Here is a 24,623-nt window from a genome sequence, read left to right as displayed (position 1 = left end):
TCGCAGAGTATGAAACTGCCACGGTATAACCTCCAGACTTAGGAAATGCATCTGGTTTCATCCTTAATACTGTAGGTGTGGGAAGCTGAGGTGTCACTATATTCGCTTGTCTTCACTTTACTCTCCTTTTGACCACCGAATCTTCAAGTGCTTTACAGTGGAAAGCTCTATGCGGGGTTGAGAAATGCGGCTAGCGTGGCAGAGGGTACCATCTTATGAGAGCAATTAGAGAAATTGGAAGAACAAAGGCTTATTCTCCTTCCCAGGTGGTCAAGGGCTGGAGAACGTTCAGCAGCCCACGGGCAGTGTCTGCACTGGCTGTATGATCATCTGCTAGTTTCTCAAGGGACATGCAGACAAGATCTGAAGGGAATCAAAGCTTGAGTCTTTGTTGGTGTCTACAAACTATGGATCAGGTCTCAAAGCCTCTGTTTGTCTGAGCAAAATCTAGAAGCCTTTCTCCTACCTCTATTAGCTGATGTCAATACAACAGTCTTTTGCATGTGTGGTGAAGAAGTTACACATGGAGAAGAACTTTTAGGGAGCCTTTTGGTTTTGCCAATGCTGTGCTGTGAGAGCTAGGGAGGGGAAAAAAAAAAAGAACATGCTGCTTTGAATTTAGTTGGGTTTTCTTTTATCTGAAGGGACATCATTAACTTTCATCTGTCGTCTGAATGTCCAGGAAACAAGGGATCAGGAATAGCTCCTCAGTGCCTGGGATGCCGTTTAGACTGTTTTCAGCATACAGGCATGTGATGATGCGGGACAATTTACATTTTAAATGAAAATGTATCTTGTAATTATCAAAATTTCACTCACAAAGAGAAATTATTGTTCTCCCAGTTGTCTGGGAACAGAGCTGACTTGATTGCTGGGAGTGAAAGCGGTCTGAAAATAGTCATCTAACAGAAGCTCTTTAATTTCCTCTTTTCTTAAATAGTGCGTATCTGTTTGCTGTGTAGATTCAATTGGATACAACGCCCTCCCTCTGCCCCAAGGTGCTTGGCATCTGGAACTCACTGGTAGTAGAGTCAAAGTTTAGTCCTTAAATTGTGAAGAGTCTTTCTCCATCTCGCCCCCTCTCAAGTTTCAAGAGGTTTTGTATTCTTGGGGGTTTAACTATAACGTTTGTCCTTTCTAAAAAGATGTATATGCCCATATGCTTTTTCTGTCTGCTCTGCAAGCCCTCTCTAAAAGTCTTCTCAAACTTCTTCAGTCTGCTTAATCGGGGGGAAAAAAATGTTATCTTTGATCAGAGACATTGTGAGCTCTGTTGCTGCCGCTGCAACCAGAAGCCTTCATAAAGCTGCAGACTAAATCTGTGGCTTCTCCCCGGTGCTGCATGGTGTCTGGGTCATCTTCCCGTGGAAGCCTGTATAATTTCTGGGGATGTGGAAGGCAGCAGGCAACATGTCAGAAACACTTATTGTCTCATTTTTCACACCACCTCCATTCTGTTCTGCCCTGGTTTTGGTTTGAGGCAAAGGCTTCACCTTTCGTCACTTCTCCACGTGCCACGGCACCGCTCATCACAATGGCTTGTGGTACGTAGTAATTTGTGGCAGGGTCCTTATCGGCAAATGCGAGCAGCTGGTCTCTAGAGGAAGGGAAGGATGCTTTGCTCTTTCAAGAGCATGTTGTCCTTGGTATGCGTGGCCATGCCTGTTATTTCCTTAGTGCAGATGAAACAACAACTTTCTGTTTTGAATATGCCAATAACTGAAGAGTCTCTTGGGTTCGGGAATCAGACCTCGGAGGCCTTCTGCAAAGTATTGAATTTCAGGCTGAATCCCAGTCGCTCTTCACAAATTTAGTGGCGTTTCCTAACCTGGCGCTTCAGTTATTGTCTCCAGTCCAAAGAATGTGGTGGAAACCTCAGACCTCCTCAGAAACCCAGAACTCAGGACACTTCAAGTCTGAAAACATAGAATTGGTTCCACTGCTTAAATCTACTGAAAGCAGAGGTTTCCCGAGAATGCTTTTTTCAACCCCCTGCCCCAAAGAGAAATAAACTGTCCTTCTCTTGGTTGCACCTGGCCCGCTAGCACTAGGCAGGTGGTACCAGTGGAGATGCATTACCTGTGAGTGGGGACAATGCTGCACCCTACTCAGACTTGCCTTTCCTCCCGCCAGCACGTGTCCGAGCCTGTTGTCTCCACAGGCTCTCCCTGCTCCCCGTTCCCATCCTGCCCACCCCCTGTTTCTACCTCTCCCCCAGCTCCTCTCTCTGTTTGGGTTGAGCACCCTCAACCCAAATGCGGCTCTGACACGGACAGTGGGTGAAACCAATTTTGCTGTAACATGAATCTGCTAGAGTGTATAATGTATCTGTGGAGAGACAGGAGAAATATTTACCAAGTTCATTACAGACTTAATGAGCCAGGATTCAGAGGGGTGGAATAGCAAACATCTCTGTTCTCTGGATGCCGCAAAGCAAAGCTAGAGCTCTGCAGAGGAACTTTCATTTCGTTAAACAATTTTATTTTCAAGCCCCACTCAGCATTACTACAGTCCTGCTGGCAGCATTTCCTAGTAGCTAGTCTAAGAGGAAAATCTTTAAACCCCGCAGTTGGTTCAATAGTTAAAATTACTGTCAGACTGGCAACAATGCTGTGGCTTGGCGGTTAGGAAGCAGTTTTACATATTCAGGTTTTGGTGGAATATTAACCAGTCCCGGCATACAAGAGGCGGATGGTTCCTTTTCTAGGGATGGAGTTGAAAGCTAAACGTTATCCAAACTACCGCAGCAAGTTGGTGGTGAAGTGTGCTGGAAAACAATAAGGACCCTGGGGCTCCAAATGCCAAGTTCTTTCCATTCAAGCGGTTAGAGCGGTCTTGTTTCTTGTGTTTCGTTACCGCAGCAGTAGCACGATTGATTGCAGAGAAACCACTGCAGAAGCAGGTCAAACAGTGTTTCGGAAGGTTTCCTCCTTGATCTGAGGCAGCATGGTCTTGGCTTGTAGTTGCATAAAAGTTGGGCATAGCACAACAGACTCTGTTCTTGAGAATCTCCAGCTCAGTTTAAATCCTCCACATTGTGGTGTTCTGGCATGGCTGTAGCCACAGAAGAATATTACCGGCCTCCCCGTGGCACAGACAGCAGTTCAGGAGAACTGGGAAGCAGGAAGGGCAGACCCTGGTACGGATGAGTGTGTCCAAGAGCCAGGAGAGAATGTCTTCAGCTGCAGCGAACAAGGAGAATGGATGTACGGAAGAAGCTCTGGCTTGTGACTGGGCAAAGTTTCAATCAGCGTTTTTGATCATGTTCCCAATGCTGAAATCCAAACTGGCTTGCAAAAAACGCCCACCCCTTTTCGGAACATGCACCCGCATCCACCTCTCTCAAAGCAGTGCTTGGGTGGGATGGGGCACACGTGGTGTGGCACTAGCCAGTCACGTGGCCCCAGCGAGGTTCCTGTTTGGTGCTGTGTCTGCTTGTCCCCCCCCAGGCGTGGCTTGTTCCTAGCGCAGTCTCTGTGCTCACGTGCAGCTCTGCCAACTGGCACACGAACTCTTTCCTGGGGTGTACCATGGCTCAACAGATTCCTTTTCTAGGATCTCGCAGCAACAACAGGGCATGAATCCGGTGACCATCAAGGCCCACGCCTGGGCAGTTGTTTCTGTTGTGTCTTAGAAGTGCATCGCCTGTACAGGTCTTTGCCTTAAAGTACTTGTAGTGTGAGTGATGCTTACCCGACTCCATCTGTCACCCGAGGAGTCAGATCCCCCCAGTGTGCAACCTTGTGATCGGCTGCCATCCTGCAATCTGACAACCTAACAACCAGAAGCAACTTTATCCTCTGCCTTATTGAATCTGAGCCCTGGTACTTTGCATGCTCCCATGTCTTCCCTTGAGTGCTTGTCATTTGGGAAGTTCTTAAAATGACCCTGCGCCACATAATTCAAGTGGAACTGCGATTTGAAGGTTAACGGAGGAATTTCACACACGGGATCCTCAAAATGAACATGGTTAGACACACCTCTACCTTGTGAACAGTCAGCAATGGGTGAACTTGTTTGAAGGCAGCTGTTCCCCTCCCAACCCCCACGGACAGCCTTTAAGCGCTTAAAACCCAGGTGCATCTCTGAACCTTACTAGAAGTGTTTCAGTGACTCTGTTATGGGGTAGTTGTGGTAGAGTGATAAGATACGTTGCCTGTATCTGGAAACCAAGACTAGCAAGTGGCTCCAGTTAGCTAAGTGCTGAGGTGTCGTGTCTAGCTCGTCCCTGTAATTCCTTATGGTGCTTTCAGTACCGAAGTCAGGCCCTAATTTTTCAAAAAGCCCATTAATTTCTGTGCTGAAACTGAAGCCTGAGCATCAGGGGGATCTGACAGAGGAAACCAAATGTCTACAGCCACTCGCTTGTTTGGTTAGCTGGGCTCAGACTTGGCAAGAGTCAAAGCAATGTGGGAGCTCTTCTGGCACGTACCAAATAGCAGAGCTCCCAGGAGCTTGCACAGCAAACAGCCCTGGGGTGTCCCAAGGGTCTGCCGTGTGCCTGGGAGGCTTCTGTTGGATGCTTTGGCCTGCAGGGTGGTGGTGTTGGACGGGTCCACGTGGGTGGATTCCCATTCCGTGCTGGAGGATCGTCCCCTCCTCGGGGAACGCCAGCTGTAAGTGCTGTCAGTTGCTGCCGAGACACAAAGGTGCTGGGTCCGGTGCTAAGGAAAGTGTTGACTCACCAGCTTTACATGGATAACTAATGGCTAAAAGTGAACGAAATAACTAGATTCTGCCTTTGGCTATGGAGATATCAGGAATTCAGTGCTCCCTTTTAGTTGCGGTCCTGGGAAAAGGACAGTGCAGCCCGTCTCTTATCAGAGAACTGCTGCTAAATGGAGAAAAGCTGACAGCAAATATTTACTCTCGGATCAATTCTGTTTAAAGTGCAACGTTTGTAGCAGAGCTTGGACACAGGAAGGTCAGGTGTAGGATCAAGGCTGCATTTATATAAAGACAGAGGTATATACACTGGAAATGCTTGCTTAGAAAGGGAAAAGACCAGAGGATTCTGCAAGGCACGCTATGAGGATCTTAATTTTTGTCCTCACACTGAGTGTTTTCTCGTGTTCAGGTAAGTTGCTCAGAATGGAGCCATGTCCTCTTTCTTACGGTGGTTTAGGGAGGAAAAGTACCAGACCACAATGAACTCCTAATGGAACTGTGCCTCCATCTCAGGGTTTCCAGTGTACGACTATGAACTCCCTGTCACAGAAGAGGCTCTCAATGCTTCCATTGCGAGGATCAATTCTCAGTCATGGGGGACAAACCTGTATGGTGTTGTCAGGAGCCACGTCACAAGAGTAAGTGCGCAGACAACGGAGATCCTTTACCTGAAATATGCTTTGCTGTGATGAAAAACTCTTTTTCACCCAACCCTGGAAACCCAGATTTAGTTGGAGTTTTCTGATGCTGCTTGGAAGAGCGTGGGTTTGAGGCATTATCTGAAGTTATGGCTTTAGGAACCTAAATATTCTTTGTATATTGGTTTGTAATTAAAAATACTTTAGGAGTTCAAATTTTCCACCCGTAGAATGGAAATCTTTGAGGGATGTCTTGTAAGATTTTTTTTTCAAAACTGGTGTTTTTAAATACCTCCAGCTAACTGCTTTGCTTTGGGCATAAAATAACCTCCTTCATCTGAAGGTCTCAGCTGAATGTCCGCACTGCTAATTAAATGCCACCACAAACATATTCAGGATTCTTTCTCCAATCTGTATTTGTCATTTGTGTCTACACACTAATTCTGGTTTAAATCTGCTAGTGTCTAAATGCAGGCAGGAAATCCATATCTGTTTTAATTTGCATTGCTAAGAATTATATTGGATACCCAGAGTTAAGGAGTTAAAGCTTCCTAATTTAAAGTTAGCGTGTCCGTGTTCCTGAACATCCTCAGAACCATTCTGTTTCTATCAAAGCTGTGTATCGAGTCTTCTGCAAGAATGAATGACAAGATGACTTTTGGATTGATCTAGTTTGCGGGGGGGGAAGTACTTGAAAGCAGTGGGGATTTGTTATTTGGGGGGTTTTTTTGGGTTTGGTTTTTTTTTGAGTCTCCCATCTTGAGCTAGAACATTGATTAGACTGTGAGAAGGAGAAAAGAAAATCCTAATGTGTCAACAAAAGCAACCAAAGTCTCTCAAGCTTGCAGTGTTGCATGCACGCTGCCCATGGAAGCACCCGAGCTGACAAGGAGCGACGCTCTAAACTGCGTTAAACTGCATTAATTCAGTTGCTTGCAGTCGTGTGATTTACTTTCCCAGTCAGGTATTTGCAGTAGACTTCCCAGCAGTCTAGATATCCAAAGCAGAGCTGTTAGGACCCTGATTCCCACAGAAGAGGGGGTAGCATGCCAGGGGTAATGCTATGCTTATCTCCCTTTGACAGCTATAGTCCCTCCAGTTGACTCTGAGCAGGAGGAGGATCCTGCAATGGCTGTGGGATTTCAAGTGAAACCCCCGTGGAAAGCTGTTCTGTGTTGCTGTTACCAAATCTGCCTAAGACAATAACTCCTGAGCAAAAGAAAATAGCCTTTCTCACACACACTAATCTGCTCTAAATTGGGCACTGACCCATAATGCCCTTACGTCTTGCTTCTGCTTGACAAAGAAGTGATGTTGCTATGTAGTGGGCATAGAAGAGTGGCAGGCACTAATTATATATTGTGCTGACCTTTCTTTTACCAGGTTGACATGTGGAACAGCGATGCCTATAGACTAGAGCTGCAGTTCAGCATTCGTGAAACTGTGTGCACGAAAGCTTCAGGGAGAGACCCCTTCACATGTGACTTCAAAATGGGGCCTTTCGTGGTAAGCGCCTCTGGTGTGAATGTGAACGCCCGCCCTCCGTGCAGGATGTTCTTAGGACATGTTGAAACACTACCGGTGCTGAAGAATGACTGGCTTTCTGACAAACAAAAACAAACCCAAAGAAATACAACCTGCAGCATGGAGTGGGTGTTAGGTGGGGAAGGGTCAGTGCTGGGAAACTCTTCTGCCTGGTCAGCGGGGAATACAGGAACTGCTGTGAGCTGAAAAGAGGATGTGTGTCTTGGAGCAGCATGTAGTGAAAGCGTCTGTGTGCTTTGGGACAAAATCCTGGAAGGGAAGTATGGCTTCTTTTCGAAGATAGGAGGGTAGAAAAACTGATGTTTGACCTGCTTTGTCTGTCATGTATCTAGGCACCATATAAAGGCTTATCATCCTCTGTGGTGCAGATTCCCACTCTGTGCTGACAGTGCTAATCTTTTTCAGATTTTTCAATTCTCTTTTCAGCCTGAAATAAACACGGATCAGGCTCTTGATATAGCTCTTGCTCTGCTCTGATTCTTAGATGACCAGCTTTGGTGTAAATACATCATCTTCGAATCTCGACTTCTCTGTGCACAGAATTTTTGCTAAAATATGGCTCCTATTGCAAGCTTCTGAGTGGTTGTGTCCTAACGGCTTGCACAAATCTTACAAAGCATGTGGAGTAGCTCTTGAGTCCCTGTGTGCAACGATGCCATACTGCTTGTCAGACTTCCACAGAGATTATCTCTGCTGCTTTGTGCTGCTCCAAGCTGAGCTCTTCTCGCCTCTTGTTCCTCTGTGAATGGCTGCCAGACTTATCTGTCCTTCCTGGGCACAGTCTTTAGGGAAGAGGAGGGGTTCTGGGAAGGCGCTGAACAGATGGCACAAAGGCTTTCCTCATAGCCTAGGAGTCGTGCTACTACCTCAGGAGGTCGTTTACCCCATGAAGAGGGAGGTAAACGTCGCTTCGAGTATTGCTGCTCTGGAGCGAAGCAGCTTGTGTGTGCATGTAGATGGGACAACATGGAACTGATGGTTGTTGCTAGGTTTTCTTTAGACGCAAGGGTTAGCTGCTGCAAAGTTATCACTGTATCCTAAACAGACACTGTCCCTCTTCATTTCTTCTTGAGGCCATACAGTATGAAAGATAGTGTGAGGATCTCTTGTTTTCCAGACTTGGGTGGGAGGTTTTGCTGGAGCTTCTGTCAAATTGTAGAGACAACTTCTTTAAAGGTAGTTTAACTTCCAGAGCTGGAGCTGCCATCAGCATAGCCCTGCACAGCTCTTCTGTTTGTGATTGGTGATGCCAGAGCCATGAAAAGGATTTGGAGATTTTCTTCTGCCTCTAGCAGGCTCAAGACTTCCTACAGCTAATACACAATAACTTGCATATTAGCAAGTGGAGCAATAACTTGTGCGTAGTCATATGCTGCCAGAATATATTGGTCTGGCCACAGTGTGCTCCAATAATTTGTTAGGTGTATAGTCTTGCTTGAGTGTCTTTCTTTCGGAATTTGATTTTAAAATCCCCGTACAGGTTCCCTCCCCGCAGTGAAACTCCCATGAGAGGGTTTGCACAGTAGCTCGCTCTATGAGATTTGCTCTGTTTTCATCTGTTACAGCCAACCGCTTTCTGCAGAAGTGTTGTGGAAGTCTCTGCTGAGGTGATCTCAAACATTATCGTGCAGTGCAATCGTGGCACATCCAGCTCTGAATCGATGAGCAGCGAGGAGGTAAGGAAGGGGAAAACTGATTTTTGCTGCCTGGGGGAGTGAAAATTCTGCTCATCCTCTTTGAAGGAGAAGTCAGGTGTATATGTGTGAACTGCAACTCTTGTTGCAGTTGGAGGTTTTGATCAGAAAATGGAATGTGGTTTGAAATCCAGCTGTCTCCTGTAATGCTTCACTTTTCATCAGCTGAGAGGTTTGACCTTGCTTGATGGATGCCTGGGGAGAGTGTGAATCTCTGCGGCAGTCTGGCACATCCACCAATCCGACACTCTTTCTTTGTTGACGTATAGAGTATGTGCCTGGAGAACGGTGATTGGCACATCTTATGGACGGAAACAAATACTGATGGCTCTGGCTCTGTTACCAAACCCAGCTCTCAGCTGAGCATGTAATCACAGTGTAGCTGAAGAACATTTGCTCTCCTGAGGTTTGTGTGCCCTTTTTGAGCTCTTATTTGGTTTTTAAGGTGTGATTAAATGCTGACCCAACCTGTGAATTCCTGCTAGCTCTTTTCAAATCATGCCAGTGTCCACTTTTCCCATGAACTGACACTTGAACCTGGGTGCCTGCACTTACAACACAGATCTACAGTGGGTGTTGTGCTTGAGGATTATATGCAGGGAACAAAGATAGTTTCACAAGCAAGGTCCTAGAGGATATGGACTGCTTTTATTTTTGGAAAGTGCAAGTGACTAAACGAATAACTTGAAGGAAATAGCATTCTGTGTCACCTTCTCTTCATTTGAATTGTCAAATCAGCTTGTAATTTTTTTTTTTTGGTTCAGAATCTCTATTCAGAGCCAGCTAGTGAATGCACCACAGGAAGTCTTGATTTGCAGAGCAGAAAGACTGCATGTGAAGTACTGAAATATGTAACATAGTCTTGGATGTTCAGTCTATCCTCTGTGGGTTAAGCATAACTCTTGTTTAATAGGGCACTCGGTATAAACACTTGCTTTTACAAGCAGACATCTTCCTGCAAGTCGTCTTTAACCATCACTTAAAATTCAGTACTGCTGCCAATATTCCTGCTGGGGAATATATTTCCTGCAATGTTAATAAGGAATAAATGCCAAAGGGAATTATTGCACATGAAAAGGAAAGTATTTCTTTCTGCAGAGGGCTGCAGCAAGTGCACCATAGCTCTTGCTCTGGAGCTGTAACTCGGTTCAAGGGATCTCAGCCTGGCTGAGATGGTGTGGTGTAGCGGTGGTGGATGGTGTCAGTGCTGGTGGCATTTGGATAGGAGAAGGAATTGTGAGTGGCTGAGGCTGGCATCATATTACTTGGATAGAGACCAACAAAAGAAGAGTATAGAGAGCTTTTAAAAGAGTAATTTGGGATAAATGAGTCAAAGACACATGCCCTGTGTGACTGCAACAGACTAGCTCTGCTCTCTGGGCTCTGTTCTCCTGGCTGTCTCTGCACTACAGGAAGGTCAGGTAAGGTGTGAAGTACGAAAGGTATTGACCTGAGAGCCTACCTGCAACTGCAGACTTCCTTAGCAACATCACTGCTTTGCAACAGTATCAGCAGTAATCTTGTTTTCAGAGAAATTAGTAAGGAGGTTTGGAAACTACTTCAGTGATCACATAGTACTTGAGGAAATGAAGGAGAAGCGGACTTTTTGACAGATGAGCTTTTTAAAGAAACGTCTTTAATTTACAGATGATGCACATGCCGATAATGAACCCCTACAGGCGAGGCAGCAGTCGCAGAGAAGGTAAGCCATTTCTGCCATGCTGGACTGTCCTGCCACATGTTTGCCTTTTGGATCATCTGTTTGGACCATCTGAAGGTCATCTGTCTGAGAGAGAAGTAAATATGGAAGACCAGCAGTTTGCTCAGGCCATGGCCAGCTGCTTTTTCCTTTGCAGAGGGGTGTCTCATTGAGAAACGGTGAGGGCATTAGGCTGCAAAGTAGGGCAGTGCTGAGGTTTTTATACTCTGTGTACGCATCTTCTGGATTGCCAGATTTGTGGTCTCATAACCAGTAGTTGCGTGCATCCTTGAGGTTGTCTTGATGTTGTGCAGAATGCTGAATGAACGCGTGTGAGAAAGCATGTAACACTCGTGTGTGTCTCTGTGTTCTTTTTTTAAAACATGTATTTGTCCTGAAGCCTTCCCTTCAAGGGGAAGAGGCCGCAGCCATGGAGACTGGCATAAACCCAGCTATTTCAGCTCTGACAAGATTGAATAATACGGTTTGGGTGAGTACAATTCAAAGTGTAGCTTTTATGCACCCTAGGTCTGCAGGGTTTGCGGCAGGGTGGGAAAGCGACTGCTCAGGATGAAGGACCTCTTTGGGAATGTGGTTCTTGGCTGTGAGCATGTTAAAAGCCATTTTACTCTAGGCATTTGTAGGACTTGCTTACGGGGAAATTCAGTGACACAAACAGCACTGTCAGCACCATCGACAAATGTTGATGGGGTGGCGATCTCTGGTGCCTACAGAAGGGCTCACAGAACAGGGGTCGGGCCAGTTAGTTGTCAAGGCAGCAGAAGACATTTTTGATTTTCCTCTTGTTGCCTCACTCCTAGGAAGACATCCCAACTACAGAGCTCACAGCTTTTCCTCGCTCTTGAGCAGTCCATCCCATATACTCACGCAAACATCAGCGTCCTGGTGTGCTGGGAGTGTGAACGGTGTGCAAGAAAATCAATCTGCTGGCCTGAGTTTAGCATAGGGCTTAAGCCTTGAGCTCAAGCTCAGTTCTGCCTTTTTGCCTCCATCTCTCTTGGTTAGCAGAGACATGTTTGTGTCTAAAGTTTCGTGGAAACTTTGGACCTTGTCCAAACTGGTTGCCCTTAGCAGGGGTGTATCACTTGGCTATGGGGTCTGGCACGTGCCGTGGCTGTGTATTGGCAAAGACACAGATGAGTTGTTGGGTGCCCCAGTCCTTCAGCAAGTCACCTGCCATCTTTGCGCTGGTGCTCTCCTCCCACCCATGGCTGGTTGTGTCTATTTGTACCCTGCAAACTCTTGGAGGAATGGCCACGTCTTTGTGCCGAATCTAATGCAACGGAGCCCCGAGGCCACACAGTTCAGCAACCAAAAAACGAGTGTGGTAGTAAGGTAGCTGGGAGAACCAAGATGCAGTTTACCCAGGGCAAGTGTTTGTTGCAGAGAAGCTGTGAAGGAGATGTTTGGAGCCCAATTAATGGGAATGATAATGAAAGGCACTCATGATTCATTGGAGCTGGCAAGGCCTATCCTACACAAATTACCTTTGCTGACCTACTTCTGAGGCTCTATGTGGGAGCGGCTCTAATTGCTGCTGATATTTTACCTGCTGTCTTATGGAGTTAATCTAAAGGGAAGTGGTTTTGAAAGAGTTTTAGCAACACAGAAATAGAGATCATTCTTTGGCATGCTAAACAGTTTTAAAGTAGTTGGGAAAGGAAGAGGAAATTACTTAGCACTATGTCTTTGTGATGAAAAAGGTTTTGCACGCTCGCTTGGGTACATATCATTAGCAGGTCTCTGTCCCTGTAGAGAGTGCCAGAACTGAATGCTGCATGTGTGTGGAGCTCAATTCAGGCCTGCTGCATTGGAAACAAGACAGTTTTAGATGTAATTTAGCACCGATGACTCACCAAAAACTAACACATGTTACTCATAAGCATATCTGTGGTAAACCTATATGTGCTGAAAGAGACATACCCCCTACTCTCCTAGAAACTAGATATGAAAGGAAAACTCTGTCATTCTGCTAGGTCAGGTCTTTGTTTGTAAAAATGATTTCATTAAATCCATATGCTATTTTAGTTTATCTATGAGCTAGTAAAGGTGATAGACTGTTTTCATCACTGCCTTTCCTCTTATAGGAATCTCTAACTTTTCTAAATGTCTTTGAACTTCCTTGAGCATATTGCAGTGGCATTCTGGTGTGCATTCTGTGTCCTTCTGGGTACCTTTAATCCGAGGAGATGGTGTGGAAAGACTGAGGCTTACTGAAGAGTAGCATAAGGCTGACTTTCTGCTCCAGAGACGAGAGGGACAAATTTTGTAAATGCCTGACCATTGTAGGCTTCTGAGAACCAAACTGTCTCAGTCTGGCTGGGTGAATTTGGGTTGAACTTTCTTCAACCGATCTTCCAGAAAAGTTGCAGGGAAGGAGATCTATGTGCTTGAAACGGGGAGACATCCTTTTCTTTGTGTTTGGAAAATGCCAGGTATCTTAAATTAATTCTTTGGCTCTAAGAGGAGCTATCCCCCATTAAGCAGTAATCACAAATGTTTTGTGTTCCTGTATCTAATGTCTAACAGATCTCTAAACCAGAAGCAAGCTGTAAAATCTTCTTGAAAGAGAACGTGAAACAAATGGGGAGAAATATATGGTTCTTGAAATCCTGTGCAGTTTGAGTTTTAATACTTTCTGCTTGCTCTTGAAGATAGGTTGCAAGTGTCATTTATGGAGCTGTGTTTCATGCCAGTGTCCTAGGTTTTGGACATCTCAGAGGCAGATACCTCAGGAGATGAAGGGAGAATTTCAAAACTCCTTGTTTCTCTTGTTTTTATCAGTTAGACTTATTATTAGCTGTAAAGTCTGGAGAGAAGTCTTACTTCTCAATTTCACTTGTATCCAGAATTAGAGGGTTTCATCCGTGGGTTTAATTTGGAGCCATGCTTATCCAAATTATTTCATGTGTTTGAGGCCAGGGGAAGTTATTCATGGCTTTTTTCCCTGTGTTTTGGCACCTGTGTGATCATGGCTGGCATTATTACAAGCTGTGCTGTGATGGCAGTGTTTGTTGGGGCATGGGAGATATATGCTGTGTTTTGAGATGGCAGTAGCTCAACTGGCTTAGTTTAGCTGAGAATATTTTGGGGGAGGCTGGGGAAACAGCAATTTAATAACATAAGACTTTCATCTCTTACTCAAAGAACCTGTTGTTGGCAGGCAAAGCTAGACAAGTTCAGGTAAGAAATGAAATATGATTTTTTTTTTTTAACACAACAGTATGGGTAACTGACTGCTGCAAAAATTACTAAGGCAAGTGGCTGACAGAGTTTTTCATGCTGGATTTTACATTTTCTGAACTAGATCTTCGTATCTTTTTGGCTACAGGAATTATTTCAGGGGAATCGTGTGCCTGACTCTGTGCAAGAAGCTAGGCTAAATGATCTCACTGGTGCTTTGTGGCTCTTTTTATTTATTAGAATGTGCTAAATATTCAAGGGGAAAAAATCAGTGCAATTGTTTTATATAAAGAAGAACTCTTTCAAGTCTGCAGTCTTTAGACCCACCGGTCTGCTGGTGCCTGCAGGAGTTGGCAAACTGTGTATGAAAGAACCACATCAATGATTAATGAGCTTACTTCGGTGACAAGTCCTAATCAGATTTTTCTGGATTTATCTGCTAGTGCATCTCCGGAACTGAGGAGATTGTAAAATTCACATGTCATGCTGTGGACCAGTCTTTTCTACAAATAGCTCAGGCACGTGAGCGAGTGACAGCAGGAGAGCCAGCTGCTGTACAACAGCTGATCGCTGGTTAACAGCCTTAGCCCGCAACAAGCGTTCAGGTCATTAGTTAGCTTGGCCTGCCAGGTATGTGCAGAGCTTGTCAGAGCTGTATCAGTTGCCACAGTGTCAAGCAAAGGGCATGTTAGCGATGCAGTCGAGCCCCTGTTGAAACTCTTGGGGAGGAGGGGCTCCTGCTCTGAAAGGATGCTGTTTAGCGTGCACACACACAATACGAAAGGCTTTTTGAGTGTGCACGGGTATAAGGAATTAGGGGTTCCATTAAGCTGGAATCTGCTTAATGGTGTTTGTGGCTCTGAATTGCAAAGAGGAGCCTAAAAAATGGCTCAAACTCGCCTAAGACCTTGAACCCCAGAAAGCAAAAGAAAAGGGCCCCAACGCTCTGCTCTTCCAAAATCAGCTGCCTAAGGCAGGTTTTTTTTGTGCAGGGTGGAGTCCGACCTATGACTTTATGTCTGGAGTCTCACCAGCAATGCTTCATTTCCTTGAACAGGAAAATTAGGGAGAAAGTTCCTGCCTTTGCTTGCAATGTACACGTAGATTATGAGTGCTGATTTTCTCTTACTGTCATTAATCACACAAGGAAAGTGTTTTTTAACAATCACATTCTTTCTGCATCAAGCCAAGGGGCTGTGATTTCCTCCTCAAGTTTTCTACACTTTTCTTAAAATGACTCTCTGGCTGAGTTCTCACCTGGCACAGCTCACTGCTGGCGGGAATGTGGCGATGGCAGTTGTTACAAGCTGATTAGCGCCTTGCAGAGCAGAAGTGAATAGAATGGCATCCTTGAATATTAGGGTTTTTTTTTCAATGGAAGAATAACTGGCAACATTGGGCCTCTTCTCATACCCAAGAAATCCAGGATCCAACCTACAGAGTGAAATGGATGCTTATTTGCCTGTCTTCTATAAAAATAATAATGGAGCAGGGTGCATAACCCTCCTGGGGCATGGAAAGAAGAGCTTTTATCCCCAGTGTCCTCATTAAGAAGCTGCTTGATTTTAGTTCCAGTTTTGTATTCTCATGGCTTCATATATTCTGTCTTTTGTTTTTTCTTCTCCATTCACCCACCCCACTTTCTACAGTTCTCAGAAAGCAGCTTATTGCTTTCTGGGGAAAAAAGTGAAGCATCGGAGAGAAGGAAAATCCCTGCAGAATGGGCTCTGTTGCATAGCGCATGAGCTCCGTATCGGATCAGCTTTGAGAGTGGGAGCTAGAGCAATTTATCGCTTAGGTGACGTGGAGGAAATGACAGGCTACCGTCGTATTCCTCCTGCCTTGGAGCTGCCTGTGATCGCTAAGTCCTTGGTGTCACCTGGCATCTGTGATATGCTGTAGCAGAGGGGACAGCATACTTTCGTCTGTTCAGAGGTGAAGGACTGAAATTGAAACAGACCCAGGCAGGACCTTTCCTGATGCTCAGGTCAGATCGTGGTGCGGGGATGAAGCAGAGGTGTTACAGCAGAGAGGAGAATCGCCGTGACAATCTCTTGTTGCTATTCTGAATGGCAGCGATTTTCGCCTTGCCCTTTTTCCACCTCTTCTGGATCTGTTTCGAAGGATTAGATCCACTGCTGCGCTGAGGGAATTGTTCCTGCTTCTGGAGGATGCAGAGCTTGGATGATTCCTTAGACTTTGCTGTGTCTTTAAGGCCTGATTGCAAGCCCCTTAGTCTAATTCCTGGAGAAAACCAACAGGACTTCGCTGGAGGAACAGAAAGGGCTCTCGGCTGTCTTCCAGCCTACTGCTCAATGTTGCATTTTGCAAGCACTAGAAATGAGCTCGTCAAAGAATCACGCAGGTTGGGAGGGACCTCTGGAAGCCCAACCCCAGCTCAAAGCAGGGCTACGTTCATGAAGCTGTGTAGCTGAGGTTTGAATATCCTGGGATATAGATCCCTCATCCTCTCTAGGCTCCAGGTTCAGTGTCGGAGCACTCTTGGGGGGAGATTTTTCCTTAAACTGAGCTGGAATTTCCCATGATCCCACTTGTTCCTGTTTCTTCTCTTGTCACTTGGTCCCCAGTGATGAGTGTAGCAGCCGGTCCTGGTTCTTTGGCCTGCATCCCCTGTCTCCAGGGCTGGGCAGGACTCAGGAGCTCCTGGACAAGCTGCTCTCAGAGGGTCACTATATCTTTCACTACCACATGTGTGGACACTCCTTTCTGGCACAAATCTATCCCTAAAATTTTACTAACAAAATTGTCTTACAGAAAAATTTCAGGTTGCCATGGTGACAAACTTGCTGAAGATAACAGCGTAGGCTACAGTCTGCTGTAGAAGCAGTCACATGTTCCCTTAGAAAAACATATCTCAAATTTCTTCTGCATATTGTAGAGCCAGAAGACCATACAGCAGCTTATAGCCTCAACCATCTCTGCTTCTGAGACTTTACAATATGTGTTGATTTGTGTCCCGTGTTGCTTATTTCACTGTTCTAGCAGTCTGGTTCTCTTTTTTCTTTTTTTTTTTACACTAATTAGCAATTGACATGACATTTGTGCACATGTGAAGCGTTTTGCATATGCAGGTTTCTTTTTACAGATTCCTCGTGGTGTGATTCTGATGCTAAACAAATTAATAAGCAACTCAGTGAAGCTGAATACATTTTTTCTGAGGCCATGGATGTTTGGTTAGTACTGTGAAGTATGAGACAAATTTTGAGCTATGACATTTCTCCCCCCCCCCCCCTTTTTTAAAAGTAGATTGGAGAATGAGAAGAGTCAAGATTCAAAGATCCAGCATGGGAAGAAACAACCTGATGCCATTTCCTTTCCTTTCTCGTGAAAACCTATTCTGTAATGAAGTGACAGTCTTTCCCTACACTCACTTTGTGCTGTAATGTCAGATGACCATTGGATGAGCTCCTGAGACGCTAAATGCGTGCTCTTGTCACTCGATAGCCGCCTTCTGATGTGCTAGAGCTCACTGGGAGGACTGTCTCAGACACCTGGCGAACTGTGTCCAGTATGTGTTGTGCCATCTCATAATGATGCTATTAAAGGATCATTATTCCATCTGTTTGTTCTGCGTTGCTCTCCGGTTGCTTGTAATTTTCTGGAATGCTTGTAGCTAATTATTGATTCATTCAAACTAATAAAGGCACTTAATTCTTTTTTCTCTGGGGTGCAACAGCTGTGGAAAAGGTGTCTTGCTACAAATCCAAAGGCTTGAGTTTTAGCCCACCAGCAATCTAGCTTTAATGGGTACTTGACCGCTGATGTGGTGAGCTGAGAGAAGATAATGATAGTGATTGTCAGGTCCTAATGGCTTTCGGAACAAGGCCAGGTTAGAACAGACCTTTGATGTGTTCCTCTCCTGGGAAACAGGTCTTTTCAGTCTTGTCCCTTTCCACTCCACTCCATGCGACAGAGCCACCCTGCAGCCCTTTGGGAAGGGAAAGGTTACTGTGCAGTTTTGGGGTTTTCTTGGGGTTTTTTTAAGGCTTTACCACCAAGTTTGCTCTTTGGTTATGGTGTAGGCTGGTATTAGGGCTGTGCTTCTATGCACACCTAATTCATCTAGTGCAGATGTGACCCCACTGGACGTACGCAAGTCATCTGTAAATAGGCAACAGAAGCTGTTCCTACAGAAGCTGTCATGTATGCAGTGAAGGTACTGAAGAGGTGTTTTGTATGTAGTTGGGATAACGCAACGGTTCACCTACATGCTGGGTTGGTTGTGCAGGCACCTGGATCAACAGGAATATAAGGACTGAGCAGCCCTGCGGTGCAGGGAGTCTCTCCTGACTGGGCTGGAGATCCTGTTTCAGACTGCGCACTGGAGACTCTTGTTGCAGCCAACCTGCTTGGGCAATTTGATTCCCTGTGTGTTACCTGACGCCAAGATCCCGATGTGAAATGGTTTTCCTCTTACCAAGCACTCTGTGAAGCATGGCTTTCCACTGCTCCTGGCTGCAACGGAAAGAAACCAGGTGAGGAGTTTGCAGTTCTGGGACCGAATGTGTTTTTCTCCCTGTCTTTCTCTATGTCTTTCCTTCCCTGTTCCCAGCTCTGTTTTTCTGGTACGGGGCGGGGGAAGAGGCTCCTGGGGTGGTGCCCGTTGCCTGAGCACTAGGGATCCGGATAGGTGTTTTCTGTCATGCTCATGATGGATTTGTGCCAAACTGGATCAAAATAACAGGTGAATTTTCTGAGACAGAAACAGTCAAATTAGTTGGATATCTGGTGGAATACAACAGTGCCATTTAGTGCCGAAGAAATCTTTATAATGTGCTGACATAACGAAGCTGTCTTCTTTAGGAAGAAGTATCAGCTGGGTTTTAAGATCTATTTGCATCCCCATTCACTCCCACCGCAGAGCGCACTGGCTTGGTTTGCAGTTTTGCTGCTGTACTCCCTAGTACTCAGCTGTCTTTCTCAGTAAGTGGCGGTCATGGGAGCTGCGGAATTGATCGTTGGCTCTTTATCAGTTATATGCCTGTCCCTCCTTTCCAAATCAACTGATTTTTCTCTCTAAAGTGATTCACCCATCCAGTTTGACTCTCAGTTAATTTTCCCTACTGATGGCAGCAAGGTAACCTGATTTGTAGGGATTTCTATCTCATAAACGTGACAACGCGTAGTCACAGGAGCCCTCGATGATTACCTGTAGCAGCAGCAGGGAGTAGAAGGGGGCGAAAGGTGCTGATAAGGTGTAGAGCAGAGGTCCAGCAGAGGAAGGGCTGTTTTCCTTTCTCATGGTGGTTTTGCTTTGCCTGTGTCAACAGGAGTGGGAACATCACCCCTTCCTTCGTTGTGAATGCACAGCTCCAGAGTCCTTGCATAATCTGTTTCTCTGCTGCAGTTGAGTAATTTTTGCTGAGCATCTTCTTCCTAATAGGGGTGACTTCACACCTTTGTGCTGATTTCAGGTAGAATGATGACTCTTCATTTAAAAGCTGGTGGAAAGAAACAGCGTAGCTGCTTTCTGAAATTCCTGAGCTCAAGCGATTGTGGCCTTTGTCTTCTCACGTAGACATATTTGTCTTCCTGTCCTAGGCAAAGGCATGGGTGAGCAGAAGAACTTCCTGGGCTGTTCCTCTAAGACCTGGCTTTGTCTCCTGGAAGGGATGAGGTGGATTGACACATGAGCCAGCTTCAGCTGTGCTTGTACTCTCCCCTATTTCACTCTTGCTTTTCTCCGTTCCCAACAGACAGTTCTCTTGGCCTAAAAGCAGTCGTATTTTGCTGATTGAGAGTAGTGGCAGGCCTCTGCATCAGCGGAATAGGAGGGGAGCATGTTTGTTAGAAAATCCTTATACTGTGGCTCTGTATGTCAGGGAAAAGAGACAAAAGAGACTACTGAGTTTGATAGTAGGCTTTTCAAGATCTGGAGTAGAGAACTTGTCTTTGAGCTAAGGGCTGGCTAGCTGATGCTGGAATGATGAACAGAGCCTGTCCCTTGCTCTTTCAGGTGCCGTGTGTTTGGGGAAATAACCATCTGTAAGCAAACAAGAGTGGAGCACTGCTTCCCTTCAGGAAGCTACTTTCAGCATCATTAATTTACCTTACCTGCCCTCTGCGGACAGAAGTTGAGTGGTGGGGAACTGTCCCCGCGCGATTTCCATCACTCGTGGGATACACTGCCAGTACATTGTCAAAGGCAATGAGTGGACATTTAGATTATTATACATTCACAGTTATTGTCTGAGCTAAAAAATCTTACTACTGTTAAAGAATGAAAACTGAGGTTGCCTCTGACCTCCAGATGTGGCCGTTGTATAGAAAAGGTCTTCTGATCTCTTAGCATTGCTGACACAGGTGTCCCACAAGGAAAAACTTCTCAGAAGGCAGGACTTTGCAGTCGTGTCCCTTGGGAACGAGGGCAGGAGCTTGTCTGCAGGCACCGTTGTAGCACATGCATGGGCTGTAACATCTTTTGATAGACGTAATGAATCATAGAATGATTTGGGTTGGAAGGGACCTTAAAGATCCTCTAGTTCCAACCCCCCTGCCATGGGCAGGGACACCTTCCACTAGACCAGGTTCCTCAAAGCCCCATCCAACCCGGCCTTGAACACTTCCAGGGAGGGGGCATCCACCACCTCTCTGGGCAACCTGTTCCAGTGCCTCACCACCCTCACAGTGAAGAACTTCTTCCCTACATCTCATCTAAATCTGCCCCCTTTCAGTTTAAAGCCATTACCCCTTGTCCTATCGCTACATGCCCTTGTAAAAAGTCCCTCTCTGGCTTTCTTGTAGGCCCCCTTTAGGTACTGGAAGGTTGCTAGAAGGTCTCCCCGGAGCCTTCTCTTCTCCAGGCTGAACAACCCCAACTCTCTCAGCCTGTCTTCATAGGAGAGGTGCTCCAGCCCTCGGATCATCTTCGTGGCCCTCCTCTGGACTCACTCCAACAGGTCCATGTCCTTCTGATGTTGGGGGCCCCAGAACTGAACACAGTACTCGAGGTGGGGTCTCACCAGAGCGGAGTAGAAGGGGAGAATCACTTCCCTCAACCTGCTGGTCACACTTCTTTGATGCAGCCCAGGATACAGTTGGCTTTCTGGGCTGCAAGCGCACGTTGCTGGGTCATGTTGAGCTTCTCGTCAACCAACACCCCCAAGTCCTTCTCCGCAGGGCTGCTCTCAATCCACTCATTGCCCAGCCTGTATTTGTGCTTGGCATTGCCCCGACCCATGTGCAGGACCTTGCACTTGGCCTCGTTGAACTTCCTGAGGTTTGCACCCTTGAGGGTGCACAGGCCCACCTCTCCTCTCAAGCCTGTCAAGGTCCCTCTGGATGGCACCCCTTCCCTCCAGTGTGTCGACTGCACCACACAGCTTGGTGTCGTTGGCAAATGTGCTGAGGGTGCACTCCATCCCACTGTCCATGTCGCCGACAAAGATGTTAAACAGCGCCGGTCCCAATCCCGACCCCTGAGGAAGGCCGCTCGTCGCTGCTCTCTACTCGGACATCGAGCCGTTGACCGCAACTCTTTGAGTGCGACCATCCAGCCAATTCCTTGTTCACAGAGTGCTCCATCCGTCAAATCTCTCCAATTTAGAGACAAGGATGTCGTGCAGGACAGTGTCAAATGCTTTGCACAAGTCCAGGGAGGTGATGTCAGTTGCTCTTCCCTTATCTACCAATGCTGTAACCCTGTCATAGAAGGCCACCAAATTTGTCGGGCACAATTTGCCCTTAGTGAAGCCATGTTGGCTGTCACCAGTCACCTCCTTATTTTCCATGTGCCTTAGCATAGTTTCCAGGAGGATCCGCTCCATGATCTTGCTGGGCACAGAGGTGAGACTGACTGGCCTGTAGTTCCCTGGCTCTTCCTTTTTTCCCTTTTTAAAAATGGGGGTTAGGTTTCCCCTTTTCCAGTCAGTGGGAGCTTCCCCAGACTGCCATGACTTCTCAAATATGATGGATAGTGGCTTAGCCACTTCATTTGCCAGTTCCCTCAGGACCCACGGATGCATCTCATCAGGTCCCATGGACTTGTGCACCTTCAGGTTCCTTAGATGGTCTCGAACCTGATCTTCTCCTATGGTGGGCAGTTCTTCATTCTCCCAGTCCCTGCCTTTGCCTTCTGTGACTTGGGTGGTGTGGCTGGAGCACTTGCTGGTGAAGACTGAGGCCAAAAAGTCATTGAGTAGCTCAGCCTTCTCCATGTCTCGGGTAACTAGGTCTCCCATTTCCTTCTGGACAGGGCCCACATTTTCCCTTTTATCACCGACGTACCTATAGAAGCTTTTCTTGTTGCTCTTGACATCCCTGGCCAGATTTAATTCTGTCAGGGCCTTGACTTTCCTAACCCGATCCCTGGCTGCTCGGACAATTTCTCTGTATTCCTCCCAGGCTACCTGTCCTCGCTTCCACCCTCTGTAGGCTTTCTTTTTGTGTTTGAGTTTGTCCAGGAGCTCCTTGATTATCCATGCAGGCCTCCTGGTGTTTTTGCCTGACTTCCTCTTTGGTGGGATGCATCGCTCCTGAGCTTGGAGGAGGTGATCCTTGAATATTAACCAGCTTTCTTGGGCCCCTCTTCCCTCTAGGGCTGTATCCCATGGTACTCTACCAAGCAGATTCCCGAAGAGACCAAAGTCTGCCCTCCTGAAGTCCGGGGTGGTGAGCTTGCTGTGCGCCCTCCTTGCTGCCCTAAGGATCTTGAGCTCCCCATTTCATGGTCACTGCAGCCAAGGCTGTGCTTGAGCTTCACATTCCCCACCAGCCCCTCCTTGTTGGTGAGAACAAGGTCCAGCATAGCACCTCTCCTCATTGGCTCCTTCATCACTTGGAGAAGGAATTTATCATCAACGCATTCCAGGAACCTCCTGGATTGCTTATGCCCTGCTGTTTTGTCCCTCCAACAGATACTGGGGTGGTTGAAGTCCCCCATGAGGACCAGGGCTTGTGAACATGAGGCTGCTCCTATCTGTCTATAGAGGGCCTCATCTGCTCAGTCTTCCTGGTCAGGTGGGCTGTAGCAGACCTCTGCTATAATGTCACCCGTCCCTGCCCTCTAATCCTGACCCATAAGCTCTTGGTCAGCTCCTGATCCATCCCCAGGCAGAGCTCCACGCACTCCAGCTGGTCACTGACACAGAGGGCAACACCCCCTCCTCATCTCCGCTGCCTGTCCTTCCTAACGAGCCTGTACCCTTCCATTCCAACACTCCAGTCATAGAAGCCATCCCACCAGGTCTCCATGATGCCGATAAGATCGTAGCCCTGCAGGCGTGTGCACGTCTTTGTTTATTGCCCGTGCTACGTGCATTTGCATAGAGGCATTTAAGTTGGGCCCCCGATGAAGCTGACTTGCTGGAATTCTTTTGTGCTGCTCTTCAGGTGCTCTCTTGCTGACCTGTGATCCCTCACCAGGCTCTAGGCATCTATTGATGGCATGGCATCGAACTGGTAGAAGTGGGACGGATTGAGGTTCCCCTCCCCTGGCATGACAGCAATGAAAGGCCAGCCCTCTCCAGTATACATGGGACACCTATATGCTAATCATATGTGCACTTCTCTACAAAAAAGCAAAGAAAACACTTTTTTTTTTTTTTCTAGCAAAATGGATTGCAGGTACTTTAAGCTCCTTGCTGCGTGTATGCAAATACCTTCACACCCAGAAGCTGATGTGGCATCTGCTGTGCAGATGTTTATCTGGCACTAGGGAGTAATATTTTCTTTGTCCGCATTACTCAAGTCTTTCGTGGTCTCAAATAGCTGACTCAAGCACTTGTTGCTCCAACATACCACTGGTAGTTGCTACGGATGTTCCCTTCCAACTCCCATGTCTGAGAGTTTGGTCTGAAATACCACAACCGCGTCCAAGAGCAAATCTCTCCTCGCTCTGACTGAAGCCTGAAATCCTACCAGGGTCCTGGTTCTGTTGTATTCAGCCACGTCCTCACACTTGTGGACTCCCAGTCTCCAAGTACACTGGTAGGCTCCAAAACTGCCTCCCTCGGAGGGAGCAAGCTCAAATGGAGAACTTTATCATCAAGCCCTTTTTGCGTTCCAGCACCAAGAAATATTTTTACTCGTCCATTGGCGTGCTATGTTACCCATGGCCACCCTCCACAAGCCATTACTTAGAGTAGCTTTGCTAAGTGAGAGCTGGGGTGTTACACTGGAGTTCATTAGATAACATATCACCTTTCTTCTATGTTGTACGAGGGATGTTGGCATTCTGCGTTTAGCCTAGAAAGGAGAATGCTGCAAAGAGCAAGATGCAGAGCGTAGTACACCGAGGAGGAGGCAGGCTCTATGTAAGCGGACCACTAGTTTTGTTGTTGGATTTTGCTTGGAGAGTCAAGATTTATGTAGCAGCAGGGACAGGGAGGGAGCTTTCTCCACACCGCTTAGGGACGCTACTTGCAGCGGAAGGAATGTGCAGAGTAGAAGTTCTTCTCTTGTAGACTTTGAGGTTGTTCAGAAACTCTGAGACAGCAAAAAAGGGAGCTGTGTCTGAAGGGAGACAGCAAAACCATGGGGTGTTAGACTGGGGTTTGCTCCATACAGGGACTTTGTGGCGGTTCATTTGAGCCTTGCCTCCCCAGAAGATAAAAACATAGTCACTCTTTCAACGCAGAGCATCTGCAGTAGCTGTAGGATGAGGAAAGAAGTGAGGACTTACATTGATTTGGACTGGTGCAATAATTTGGGGAATGAGTAGGAGCAACCACAGCTACCTGCTGCAGATGGGGAAGTGTCAGGAGATCCGTCCCTGCACACAGTGAGCATGTGCTACGCAGACCTCCGGCACCTCAGTTTGTCCCTGTGGAAGGAGGGAAACTGCTGACTTTTTACTCTATGAAAAGGTTGTAAAACCTGTGTTCATGGCCGAATCAGTCCTTTTATATGCATTTTCTCTCTTTTCTTTTTTTTCTTTTTTTTTTTTTTTTTTGGTACACCCCAACGCTTTTTATGCTGATAGTGCCTGAGCAGGAATTCCCACGGCATGGTATAGATGAAGGACAACGCCATACAGTGGTGTTGCAGAAAAAATAGGCTCGGTTCCCTTCTTGCCCTTCAGTCAACACTTGGGGAAACACGGCGGTATTTGGGCTCCAGGGTGCCGCAGCGTTTCATTTCCCAGACCCTCTCTTTGCCGTTGTGCCATCGTAGATGCTCAGTGATAATTGCCGCATGTAGTGCTTGACGCTGGTA

General features: G+C 46.6%; 1 protein-coding gene across 1 annotated transcript in view; it reads left to right on the top strand.

The window, feature by feature from the left end:
* The first annotated feature begins 5,001 nt into the window (after window positions 1–5,001).
* SPP2 (secreted phosphoprotein 2) overlaps window positions 5,002–24,623 on the top strand; it is a 57,052-nt gene continuing 37,430 nt past the window's right edge. The window contains exons 1-6 of the mRNA XM_050900365.1: window positions 5,002–5,077; window positions 5,182–5,306; window positions 6,690–6,812; window positions 8,417–8,527; window positions 10,193–10,247; window positions 10,645–10,734. Coding sequence (XP_050756322.1) covers window positions 5,029–5,077; window positions 5,182–5,306; window positions 6,690–6,812; window positions 8,417–8,527; window positions 10,193–10,247; window positions 10,645–10,724 — 543 coding nt within the window. The 5' untranslated portion in view covers window positions 5,002–5,028 and the 3' untranslated portion in view covers window positions 10,725–10,734. The remainder of the gene's footprint in view (window positions 5,078–5,181; window positions 5,307–6,689; window positions 6,813–8,416; window positions 8,528–10,192; window positions 10,248–10,644; window positions 10,735–24,623) is intronic.

The sequence above is a fragment of the Gymnogyps californianus genome, chromosome 7 (genome assembly GCF_018139145.2).
Source record: "Gymnogyps californianus isolate 813 chromosome 7, ASM1813914v2, whole genome shotgun sequence".
Lineage (NCBI taxonomy): Eukaryota > Metazoa > Chordata > Aves > Accipitriformes > Cathartidae > Gymnogyps > Gymnogyps californianus.
The sequence above is the reverse complement of the archived record's forward strand: the minus strand, read 5'-3'. Positions and strand labels throughout refer to the sequence as shown.